Source organism: Geospiza fortis, unplaced genomic scaffold, assembly GCF_000277835.1.
Source record: "Geospiza fortis unplaced genomic scaffold, GeoFor_1.0 scaffold40, whole genome shotgun sequence".
Classification (NCBI taxonomy): Eukaryota; Metazoa; Chordata; class Aves; order Passeriformes; family Thraupidae; genus Geospiza; species Geospiza fortis.
This window is the reverse complement of record NW_005054297.1, coordinates 12,401,540-12,414,777: the sequence shown is the minus strand read 5'-3', so window position 1 is coordinate 12,414,777 and position 13,238 is coordinate 12,401,540. Positions and strand designations below refer to the sequence as shown.

At 39.4% G+C, this 13,238-nt stretch overlaps 1 protein-coding gene across 1 annotated transcript; it reads right to left on the bottom strand.

Moving 5' to 3' along the window:
- Positions 1 to 4,372: 4,372 nt before the first annotated feature.
- On the bottom strand, positions 4,373 to 8,960 carry NIPAL1 (NIPA like domain containing 1). Its single transcript, XM_014312035.1, is given in 6 exon segments — positions 4,373 to 4,977; positions 5,111 to 5,271; positions 7,084 to 7,174; positions 7,625 to 7,681; positions 8,734 to 8,938; positions 8,940 to 8,960. Coding segments are annotated over 6 exon segments (1,140 nt in total).
- Between the last annotated feature and the right edge of the window lie 4,278 nt (positions 8,961 to 13,238).

The window sequence follows — 13,238 nt, the reverse complement described above, 5'->3', positions numbered from 1 at the left end:
TTGTAAAACTGGTTTTGCCATATTACTGCAAGTTAATGTGTAATACGTTACAGTGCCGTGCAGTAAAAACCAGCTGCATTAGGTTTATGTACTCAAAGCATCTTGCTCCTGCCTCTCACCGAGTTGTCCCATGATGAATATGCACCCATCCTAGAAACATGCTGGTCTAATAACTGAAGCCAATAATGCTTGCCTACGAGGCTTCCACTTCCCAATATAATCTTTCTGTAGGCTGCTTGGGAAAAAATTTGAAGAAGCTGTTAGTAACATTCTGACACAGAATAAATTGAACAGCTGCTATAATCAAGCTGAGAGTAAACAAATGAAAAAGCAAGAGAACTTGCTTCAGAGTCAGTGAAACTGGTGCTTAATTGGCTGCAAGAAATGGTCTGCAGTACAAAGGTCAGGTATCTACAGTGTATTTATTTACCAGAACAGCTACACCCTTACATAAAGACTGAGTAGGCCGCCTTAGACCTCATGGTGACTGTGAGCTTAGTTCAAATTCCAACCAAATCCTAACAGGCAAAAAAATGGATGAATAGTGAACGACATCCTTGTCACTGACCATAAAGAGACGTGTGTTCACTGTTTTTTTTTAACTTCCATGTGATGAAAATGAGATCTGGAAAGAGCAGTAAAGGAGACACCTCTGTACAGGGAAACTTCCATCAAAAGAAGGCTGTAGGAATGTTCAGCATTTGTAAAAATTTAGCTAATGTTTGCTGATCAAAAATCAGAAATCTTGGAACAAGTCTGTATTATGGATGGGAGGAAAAAAAGGCAGAACTCCAAGCTTTTGTGAGCCAGCCACTTAGGATACATCTCTTTTCTATTAAAAAGGTGTGTTATTGACAAAATGGCATTTATTTTCAGAAAGTGAAATGAATTCACTTGTCAAAGTACTCCTGAGAAGCAATGCAGACAATTTACTAGCGTGTACAGGGCTGGTGACACTTGTTCCAGACCAATTCCTGCCTCCTCCCCCTCTGCCCCAGCCGATTTCACAGATGGGAGGCCCTACAAGCCCACCAAAGAACATCACCATCCCTCCTCCCTCATGCACCACCAGTCTGGCTCCCGCTCAGCCTCCCACCCATGTTCTGAACCATGGCACCATTTTAAAACCTGCGCAAAAGGAGTCAGTGCAAATCTGCCCTGCTGGAAGGATATTTCCTAGCACACTTGCCAGTTTTATTTTGCTGGACTTTAAAGAATGAGAGAATGGCATTTTCTAGAAGTATGCAATTCCCCATATAGCTCCAGGATGCAGCCTGATGAGTGGAGTTTGAAGTTTTGAATATGTACCCTTTGGGACGAAGATTTTTTTTTTATAGGATGGTTCTTTCAAGAGTGGCTGGAAAATGAAGATGGTAGAACAGATTTCTATAGAAACTAATAACTGAGGTATTTCCTTCCAAAATTGTACAGATTTTTTTAACCTATCCAAGTCTCCTTGACCTACCTAAATTTAGTTGGTGCAGCTATGTAAGGAACTTAATTGCCTATTAATTTGTCCTGAGATATGGTAATAATGGGTAGCTGCCAAGATTTGTTTAGTATCAGCATTTAAAAGCTGTAATTTGGTTAGCAATGTATTGCCTCTGAGGATTGCTTTGTTGTCCTTCTTAACCTTTCGCCCTACATACCAAAACATCTAATTACTTTAAACAGTGTTCTTCATTTTACTGCCTGGGAAACCTGACAACTCACTGAAACCCTCTCCACTGAGACTGGCTGTGAGACACACATGCTTTGGGTTTTCTTCTCCAGTTTAGAAATATGAATGACACTCTTTTTTTATCCCTCGTTTAAAAACCACAGATAATTTAGTACATAACCATGAATAATTTATTACAAGAGAAGTATTAGCATAATTTCAATTAAAAAAATCAAAGTTATTCCAAACTAGTAACTAAATATAAACATTTTTAAAAATAGCATCTCTTACAAGTGTTTTTATACAAAAAATTAATCACTAATTTATTTCTAACATGATGGACTTCTTGTACACCATGAAGATAACCATTATCTTTGGTTTTTTGACATTGTTAAAAAATAACATTCTTTTATTATTAGTTGCTATTTATGTGTAATAGCAGATACACAGATCCAGCAGAAAATACAGGAATTTTACTTGTTATAAGCTAATTATTGCCAGCAGCTGGTACCTAAGGAGTCCACACCCTTCTCAAAGAAAGTATTATGACATATCTTTAAAAAATGCCAATGCACATCCATTCAAGAACTGGAGTGGTTGCTATTTCTTACAAATAACTAATTTGGTCGCATCACAGTGATGACTCCATTAGCAAATAAAGGGGCCATGAACTATGCAAAAGCATTTCTTTTTCTCTTTTTTATAGTCAATATTTTCTTCAGTTATTCTTTGAGCTGTGTAATTCAGAGTGAAAAGAAAGTTTTTTTTAAAGAACAAACTATAAAACCCCCTCCATCTTTAGTTTTTTTATTGTTTGTGTTACTTGTTTTAACTATTAATGTTTAGAAGCTTGAATCTGGTCAATAAAACCAAAGTATTCTCTACATTAACTAAGACATAATGAAACCCTGTTAGTAGGTTTTCTTGTCTGAAACTTTTTTAACAGCAAAGAATTGCTGTGAATTTCATCACTCAAGCTGAAAAGTACGCCAAATTGATAATGTAAACAATGTCATTGTATTTTGAAGGCAAGTAAATTTTTGGTGAAAGTGTCCCTTTTGCTGGGTAACAGTGATGCCACACAAATATATGAAACATAAGCAGCAACCCTTTTGTAAAGGATGAGCTTTCTTTGGCAGAACAATTTTATATCCATCCAAACTGTCTTCTTCTACTGAACCTTCTGAACACTAGAAAACATATAGCCTGCTTCATGAGGAAGTTCTGCTTGGCATATGAATTTCAGCTGATTAAAACCAGTTTTTAATTGCTGAAGTCATGGCATCCTCTGGCAAACTTTCTGGACTCACACTTAAAGATCCAAAGACTGGAAATGCTGCTTTCTGATGAGCTTGTCACCAACCACATGTCTGATTGCTGAAGTTACTTACTTAGAAAGTGGAAAACCAAGAAGATTGTAATGAGCAAACCATGGACTGTGCAAACTTTTTTGTGACAGGAAGATCAGTGACCACAACAGAGGAACTACAGTACTACAGTACAGTTAACAATCTTCAAGGCCTCTGGTAGGTTAACATATTGTAAAACATCTACTATGGGCGAATACTCTTTTTAGAGAAGTCCAAACTCAAAAAAAAATACATTTCTCATGTCATTCTGACATTTCTCACCCCTTGCCTATAGCTCATCCCCTATCTAGTATTTTTAGAAGTAGCACATGGATTGTAAAATGAATTTTGCACTTATAAAAGAATAAAAATTAACAGGACTGCTTTATTATTAATAATAAAGAACGATACCTTCCCAGAAAATGAGGAAAAAAAATTCGAAAAGCTTACATGGGTTCTAATTAATAGATGGCTGCATTAGGAAGAAGTATGGAAATAAGTAAAACTCCTTCTTAACCCTCAAAATAATATAAAAAAAAAGTGAAAATTTTTAATTGCATGTTCTGTTTTTCTCCTGCCTTTGAATACTTAATTCTATTACCTCATGTAACTTTTTAAGCCAGTAGCAACTGTTTTCAGGACTCTAATGAATTTTATTTTTCTTAAACTTGGTCTTAGTTTTGAAATAAAAAAGTACAGGCACATTCAGGGATTCACAATCCATTCAGGAGTCCTTGAGTAGAAAAGCTGAGATGTATCAAGAACTGTATTTGCTAAAATTTTTTGTGACATCTAATCAGTGCTCATTGGCAGGTCATCAAAAGTGAAAAAATCTTGCATAAAATTTTATATGAAAAACTAAAAGTGTTAAACACTGTTTTCTTCATATTATGTCTCCAATGAAGATCCTTCATGTAGAGTATCTACAAGCTCACTTGGCAATAAATTATAATAATATAAAGAAAGCCAGAGATATTAAGGCCATCACAAAATAATAGCAGAGTACCTGCCACTTCAGCAAGGATTGTCTTTTATCATCAAAAGAAAATTGCATTTTTAAACATGGCTTACAAAGACCATTCTTTTTTGCTAAAATTTCCCAGGAAGAGATGCTGCATAAAAAAAGGACCATGTTTTTCAGTGCCTACCATATAATCACCCCCAGGTTTCTGTCTATTGTGCTAATTACTGACCATTTTCACTCATAACTGCCAACAGCTGACATAGAGAAGAGTGGTCCACACTTAACAGGCCTCACAGACAAATTTCCAGAGGACTGCAGAAAAGTAGAGCTTTCTAGTAGACATGGGTGGGCTGAGTTTGCAATTCATGATATTTTGATGATGAACACTGCCTGAGTGTTTCACTGACTGAATAAAATGTTGTCCTCCTCATATGCCAAAGCTGGCTCTTCCATGCTCTCCAGCAAGGTGTGACTGGTTTCAGATTCACGGTGTGGTGGTGATGGTCCTTTGGCAACAGTGGACATCAACTGACTCCAGGTGATGTTAGTGTTTTTGAAAGCATGCAGTAGGAAGATGCCAATGATGATGCTGCAGAATCCACTCAGGGTTCCAATGATATCGCCCAGTTCCATACTGCTCCACTCCTTGAACAAGATGATGGAGCATGTCACCACTGTGGTAGTGAAGCACACGTAGTAAATGGGTGTCACAAGGGATGTGTTGAACACGTCCAGGGCTTTGTTGAGGTAGCTGATCTGAGTGCTGACTGAGAGCACCAGGATGCCCACCAGAATGTAAACCAGGGGGTGGCGATAGACTGGCTTCCGCTGCAGCATCTGCTTAATGGCAATGCCCAGGCCCTTCACAGATGAGACGGAGAAGGCACCAATGAGAGAGCAAATTAAAATGTAGATCAGTATGTTTGTCTGACCTCTCTTTGGAGCCACAACAATGATAAGGACAAGGACAATGACTGTCAGGAGAGCAGCAAATGCAACAAACACTGCAAAAAAGAGGAAAGGGAAGAATAATACACACAACACCAGACTATGCCCAAAAACATGCTCAGTGTTTTTCAGTGTCCTAGACACTTCCCTATGAACTGCAGCATGTCTTCACTGCAATTGCATACAGACCTGGATCTTGCAGCTTTCTTTCCATCTCATCTAGTGAGGTGACCTCCTCCTCCTCTGGGGCATGAATAACCATGACTGTTGACCCCAAAATGCTCAGTATACAGCCCAGCTTTCCATGAATATTCAGCTTCTCATTTAAAAAATAGGATGACAATATAGCACTGTTCAGCAAAATAGAAATAAAGTGTTCAGCTCCACCAGGCACAGAAGACATTCAAAATCTCTCTGTATAGCGTAACAGAAAACCTCTTTTGAATTTGGATTTATAGTAAACCAGCCTAAAAGAACCAAATTGTAAGGAGTTTTTCCAAGAAAGTTGGTCATGACCAAGAAGGTAAGGTCAGATTTTAGGGAGTTTAGCAACCCTCAACACTTCCCTCCAGGTTGTAAAAGGGTCCAAATTGCTAAGGAGCTTCTCATTCCTGATTGCTTGAGTCAGGGTGTGCATTCTTACTGTAGAGTAACCACAAGAGCTGTTTATTTCTTCCAAAAATGGTTCAAAGCACTTAATTTGCCATTACAACCAATGCACATGAGTGCTGGAAACTCTTCCTCATCCATCCCCAGGCTCTCCCACCCAGGCACACTTTCTGCCTGGCTTGCCAGGGTTCCCCCCAAAACACAGAGAACCCATGTCTCCCCCTTCAACGATCAACCCCAGATCTCCACGGGGTTGATTATTTAACCTAAGCACAATAACATGACCTAAATAACACCACTCACAGGGCATGATTAGCCTGTTAGAGAACAACCTTGGGCACAAACACAGGCTTAATGGTGTGTGAACACACAAATAGTTATTCAACCCACTGATCAAAACACAGAAATTTTTTTCACACAAGGGTAATGAGTTCACTGACATGAAGTTCTAACAACCCCTCTGTCTCATGAAAATTTGAATGATTGCCCTCCCCATTAAAGAAGAGGGCAATAAAACTCAAGCTGTTTTTGCACAGCAGCAGCCAGGCAGCCAGCTGATCTGCATTTACCAACATGCTGACCCCAGCAGCACTGCAGGGTCTCAGTTACATTAGTTTTGCTATGACAGAACAGTTGCAGTTTGAGCAGGTAGATCATTCCAAGCATCTCAGGGATTTTTTTTTTGTTTGCTTGGTTGGGGTATTTTTTTGTTTGGGTTATTTTTTTGTTTTGTTTTTAATATGTGGCACATATTGCTTTAAACACAGTGTTTCATATAGTATACTCTGTTCTTAAAAATCAGAGTTTTACATTTAAAATACTATAATTTCATTTTGCTAAAAGATTATTTCCTATAAAATTTTTGTATGCACAGTCCATGTCTTTTCTGCTGCTATGATAGCCACATTACTGTATGTGCTTAAGAACTTGGAAATTATTTTTTTCTTCATACATAGGAAACAATAAGTCTGTGAAGGATATTTATGTTCCAAAAGAACCACAAATTTTAATTGTGGATACAGAAGAAAGCTTAGATTTTCTTTGCCTTCTTTCCAGAAAGATTTCAAAAAGACCAAATAAAATCAAAAGGTTTACTAACTGTGCCTTAGTATGAAATTATGCTCCTATAAATAGAAATGTTTTTGAAAACATTTTGTGAAGGAATGTTGCATTTTTATTTAAAGTTTAGTCCCAGCTGAAGAACAGGATAACAGTTCTTAAAAAAGCTCCAATTCTCTAGGAATAGATAAATTACCTTTTATCAGCAGTATAGCTTGTTTATGCTGATAAGAATTACTTTGTGATCTAGGTGGAAAGCTAATGGGAAGGCATTCAGTGGCCTTTGCAACAAGACTTTTGATTCTATCTACCCAGATAACTCAGTTCTCAATAAGGAAAAATATCTTTCCAGAAAGCAATGAAAAGCATTTTCTGCCCATCAATTGCTTTTCAGTTTTCTTATTAAAAATCTCTACTTTCAGCCAAAGCCGGTATTTTTTCCCTCATGCAGTGAGTGGCTCATTTGCCACGGCTTGCTCCCCATTGGTACCGACCTTATGAGAACACTCAGGGCGCCCAAGGGGGTAACCAAGGTTGCAGGTGCAAAGGCATAGGCAGCAAAGTTTGCAGCTTCTCCTAATCCCACTGCAGAAGAAAGAACATTTGGATCAGCTTGGAGGAGAATATTAAAAGGCACACTATTGTAAATATTTTGTATGACAACTATGACAGCAAATACAAACCAAAATCTTTTTTCTGCACCATATATGCACATTTTCATTTCAAAATTAGCTGCACAACTAATAAATGCTGGAAGAAAGTACAATACTCTTCTCCTAAGTACTCCTAGAAGCTGGACAGATGCAATGCCATGGCATTTGACCAGATATTAAAGAAAAGATGGTTATTCTGCAAAGAGCTCTTAAGACCAAATGCAGTATTTGAAAGATGGCATATGAGAAGAGCTTGTCATGAATGTGATTGCAAGGACATTTCTTTTAAGTGAAGGGAATGAAAAATTAGACAATAAATCTATTTAAAACAATCTGCTTTTTGGAGATTTACAGATAGGCTGAGAGGAAAGAGCTGACTTACTTGATAGCAGTCCAGCCCACCAAAGCCATTCCTTCAAATAAGAATATCCACCTTGTCCTGAAAGAGAAAAAATAACCTTATCTTAGAAGAAACAGATCATCTTACTGTAAGAAACAAAAAGTACAGTTTCACATTTGCACTTACAAAGTACCAAAAGAACATGTTACCTAGATGTAAAAAGAAGAATATTTGATTTTGACTGACATTTTATTAACCACTCTACTGCTTTGTGACTTGGACTTCTAAAAAATGCTATTTGACTAAAAATAAACAGAGGGGAAGTTTCAAGAAAAGGTAAAATGTTTATAAATATTGTTGGTGAGCTTAAGAGACGTTTCAAAATGCTTTTTTAGGTCAGATCCAATATATTAATACAGTCAACTGCAGTTTGACTCTCCTTTTACTTTCAGTTTGAAGAAATTAGAAAGAACATGCGCCCATGTGCATGGCTTTTTTTTTTTACATAAAACATAAGTATACATAATATTCAGTATCAGAGTATTTTCAAATAACCAAATTCTCTGGAATATTATTTTCCAATAAAGACAACAAACAAAAGAAAAACTGCTAATGCTATGTATTTAAATCCATGCAAAGGAAATTATGGCATTTTTGTTCTTTTTCTAGCTGTTCATCTGTTGACTTTGATGAAGAGAGAGTTGTACTAACTGTAGAAACTTGTGTAATAAATGTCATTTCTACAATTCATTGCACTCACTTTAAAGAACCTGAGCAAAACCAAAAAGCTAAACCAGCCTAAGACTTTCAATCTCAAATGAGGGGGAAGAAAGATTGAAAAAAGAGGGAGACGGGCATTTTGGAGGATAAGACAAATGGAGAATTTTATTTTGGTAACTAATTGCTCTCAGTGAGGAAATAGCACCAGCTCACTGGATTTAATACTCCCTGCACATCCCATAGTTCTAAGAGTTCTGAAATCCCAATCCCTGTAAGCACACACAGAAAGAATACCATGTCTCCATCCCTCACCAAGACACGACTTCACCATTAAAGCTGTTTTAAACATGTGATCTGTGACTTGAACCTTGATTTTGTCAAGTTAGAAGAGGTGTTTGTGTCCCAGGCGCAAGGATGGCACCATCACCTACCAGCTCGGGTGGCTCTTCTGTCTGCCAGTTTCAAAAGTCCTTTCTTCTTCAGTATGAAACTAGAACCAATAAAGATACTGGAGCCTATAGCCAAGGCCAAGCCAATGTAGAGGTGGTATTTGCTTCCAGAAGACAGGGAAATGCTCCAGTTTGTTTCATTGCCCGTCCCCTCCATAGAGGTGAGGAGAGGAAAGTGTGATTCAGACACGTTGATGATCTGGCACCATGCCTGGCAGGAGTCAGGGCAAGAAAAAGAGAGCACAGCACCTGGAAGCAGAAAAAGAAGGACAAATGATTCATGACACAGGCCCAGCTCTGGAAGAGCCCTGTCCTCACTCTGCTCACTTTTTTTCACGTCTTTGCAGAGCACCTGTAATTTCTGACTGTGCAAATAACACACAAAACACACAATGTACACAGTGCTGCCCTGGGTCATTACCCACTCCTGTAGCTCACAGGTGATTACATTATTTTACATCCATATTTTGCACTTCACTGGCTCAGACAAGCACTAAGGGAAATACTAAGGAATGCACCAAAAAAATATTAGCTTCAGTTTAAAATTCAAGTCAAAACCTTAAAAGCTAACCTGAAACCTCAGTATTAAAGGCCTCTTTTTTGTCGTGCAGAGACCACAAACATACAGCCAAATCCGTGATTTTGGACTTTGCCTGTTAAAGTAAGCTTGCTGCTATTCAAGGCTTCTGGTTTTATATTGGTAGCTAAGATTGGAAAACAAATGGAAAAAAAGGAAGGAAAATCAAACAGTGAGTAGACTCTCACTGCATACGGGCACTAAGATTTTATGAGAACTGTTCAGTGAACACTGTGTGGGCCAAGTCTTATTTAACCAATCACAAAATTTTCAGGTGAAGGCCTCATTACAGCAAATTTAATCTAACTCAGTGTCTCTGTCCCTCTGGGGAGCCTCTCAGAACTCTAGGCAGACACGGAGGGGAGCCAGCCCCAACACGGCCGGCAGCGGGGAGACACTCTCCCGTGCCCCGAGGGTACTGAGGGCAGCTGGGCTGGTCACCTTTGCAGCAGAAGAGACACCAGAGACATCGGTAGAAGATAAAGGGCCGACTCTTAGCGCGGCTTAATCCAAGGTTTTATTCACGGGCTCTGGGGAGCTCCTGCACCTCAGGGGGCCTCCTGCCGAGAGCCCTGGGAGATGCGCCAAGGTTACATTTGAAGGGAGGTGGAAACCAACAGTAGACAACATTTTACTAACCAATAAGTGACCCTAAGGGATGGGTACTGGGGGATAGACATTTAGGACAGCGTATGGGGCAAGGCTTGGGGGGCTGACCCCTGGCCTCTGGCTAATCACTCGAGGAGCTGGCCCGAAGCTTCTAGATGGAGGTGGTAGGATGCTGAGTGATTGACAGAGAGCCAGGGCGGGGGTTTGGGGATGATCTCATCCAGGAAGAGGGATTCCACAAGTAAAGGGAGGGGGATACACCATTTGGGGTACACACAGTCTGGGAGAAACCATTTGGAAAAAATATGGCGATATGAAACAAAACTACTTCAAAATATTACAAAGTATACAAACACACTACAACGCCTCAGAAAGCCCTGGGTGGAAGTAGCTCACAGGCCACAGGGGACAGTTCCCTCAGCTATCCCTGCAACCCTGCTGGAGAGCTGTGTGATCCTGAGCAGAGACCAGAGGTTCACACTCAGCCAGCCAAGCATTATCAGTACCACTATGATGACAGTCTGTGGGATTGACATCACTGTTATCAGCCTAGATTTGTTTCTAAAGGAAGAACAGGTACTGCATTTCCAAGACCAAAAGGAGTTGTTTTTTTCATGGGGAAGCAGGGGTCACGCAGCAAAGCTGCAACAGGGCTTGAGCAGTCTAGGCTGATGTCTCAGTTTGTCACAGTGGAGTGCATCAGGCAGCCAGTGTGGATTACAGACTCTAGCCTGGAAAGCTTTTAAGAACAACTTTTTTCTAAAGAAAGCTTATGGTGAAGTCATGTTAAAATATGAAATAATTTGCAGAAGTACAAAAGCTCAGTCCACTGTGACACATAGAAAGCAGGGGATGCAAAAAATAGTTGTTTTCCATGTTTTCCCTGTAATTAAAATAATCCCCGAACGATTTGTCCTGTAGAGTGACAGCATCAGTAATACACTCCCTTTTTTCTTTTTTTTTCTTCTCCCCTTTCCCAACTGAAGAAATGGCACTTGGGGACTTGGTAGAAAAGGATGTGTCTCTGTGTTCACACATAAGCTCTGGAAATAAAAATGTTATATCAAAAGTACTTCACTGAAAAATTAACAAGAAGCAGACTTGGATAATTCATTTAATACAGTTTAACAAAGAATAGTTAAAATGCATAAGGTCCTAAAAATATCCTATTTGCAGTTGGCAATGCTGGTATTAGCACTGGGAGACAGCACCCTTTACAAGTAAGGAACTAGAGTGAGTACCTGCTCCCTGTTTTCTCATTCCGTATTATACAACAAACATACTACAGGAAGTTATAATTTGATTTGCAGGCTGTGCAAACACATTTCCTTGTTTGCCAAGAGCCTTTCCATATAACAGGAGCTGTTTTGTATTGCTAAGTCAGACTTAATAAAAATGTTCCCACAAGATATGTATGTTCATATTCACCAGCTGAAGATTAAAATCTTAGAGAACTTAGATCCACATGCAGCTACTGTTGCATAACATGTAGGATAGACACTATTCTACACTCTTATCATTACTAGAAATTACAGTTGGATAATGTAAAAAATACGGAATTAGCATTTGCACCTGAAAGTATTTTAAAATCCTAAACTATTAGCATAGTCTTAGAAGAAGAAAAATTTTCATATGCTTGTTTTGACATAATTAGTGAAGAATAAATCACAAAACAAACTTACAGAAAAGTCCTTTAAACATAAATATATTTTCTCTTAGTGCATTCTCAAATGCCCCTGCTCATGGCATAGGGGTTGGTTTAAATAGCCTTCAAAGGTCCCTTCCAATCCAAACTATTCTATTATTCTGTGAAAAAAACAATGGAGAGATGAATGAAATCCTTAGGTCCCAATACATATACTGATGCCAAACCAGGATGGTGTGAGAAGCAGTAACATTCCTAGCCTTTAATTAAAAGAAAACATGAAGATAAACACTCCTGATAAGTATAGTCCTTCCGTTTCCTGCAACAGTAAAGGCAGTTTTCTATCAGTGCGTTGGGTTTCTACAGTGAAGAAAAGAACAATTTTCTTCCCCCTTTTTGGTGACTGGTGTACTTTCATTCAGCTGGAGATGATTGGCAGGCTTATTTTGTTTCCCATGAAACAAAATGTTTTTCTCTGTGTTCTAGACGTTTTCATTCCTCAGCATACCTTAACGACATCAGAAAAATTTAATCATGCCATTTGTACTAAGTCACCCAGTGACTGCCACAAGTTGTTTCCTTTCTGAATTACAATATTTGCCCACATTCACAAAGAAATATTGGATTTATTACTGGGAAGAGCAATTTTGAATGCTTAAGATCTCTGTTTATTGGGCTGAGCAGCTTCTCATGGTTAAAGAAAAAAAAAGTCATTTGTTCCACTTGCATGAAAAGTGGCATGTAACTGCACTGATCAAAGAACCACCTGAGAAATGGGAAGAGGAGGCTGATCCAGGAATTACTGTTATTTTATTACCCCTGTGAACAGTCTGAAGATCCCTTGGAAAGGTTGAGGAAGATGACAAATCACTGAGGCTGCCTGGCTTGCTCAGCACAGAGTTTCTGTAGCTAAGCTAGTTTCACCTCCTACTTCCAAATGTCAACAAACACGAACATGTCAGCAGAACTCCTCCTTGCAGAAATAATCTCTCCCAGCTCTGACTCAAGGCTGGCAGCAACAGGAAACCAGTCTGAGCCAAGGCAGCTGCTGGTGTAACTTCTAAACTTTTTTTATGATTCAGCTTTTTTTTTTTCTTTTTTTTCCCCTCTCAAACACCTAAATATTCTCTATCTGAATTGGGTAGACCAGACACTCCAGCGCTACACACCGCTTGTGACATGTCTAACTTGCTGTCATTCTGCAGTTCAGGGCTGACTTGCCTTGGTTAGTGACAGCCAACTTGGTTCTTAACCTGCCACTGAAGATATTGGTCCTAAGTCATCTCAAAAACTAATTGCTTCGATTAGACAATAATTTAACCATTTCTAACGAGCTCACGACTCAGCTCACCCCTAGCAGAAACATGAAACGCCTTTCTCGGTCACCCGGGAAATACCAAGCCCGCCTTTGTCAAGGCGCAGCTCCTGGGGCCAAAAGTGGGTGTATCGAGAAGCGGCAAGGAATTCTTCCCTGGCACACCTGGAATGGAGACTCACCAAAAAGCACGAAACAAAGCTGACAAGATGTTTAACCCGAGGCAGCCTCGGCAGAAGCGCAGGAGCCTCCCCGGCGCCGGACCCACGCCACTCCTCGAAAAACAACGGGGTGCCGCCAGGGAGAAGGGAAATCTTACGGGGGCTCACACACCGGGGTAC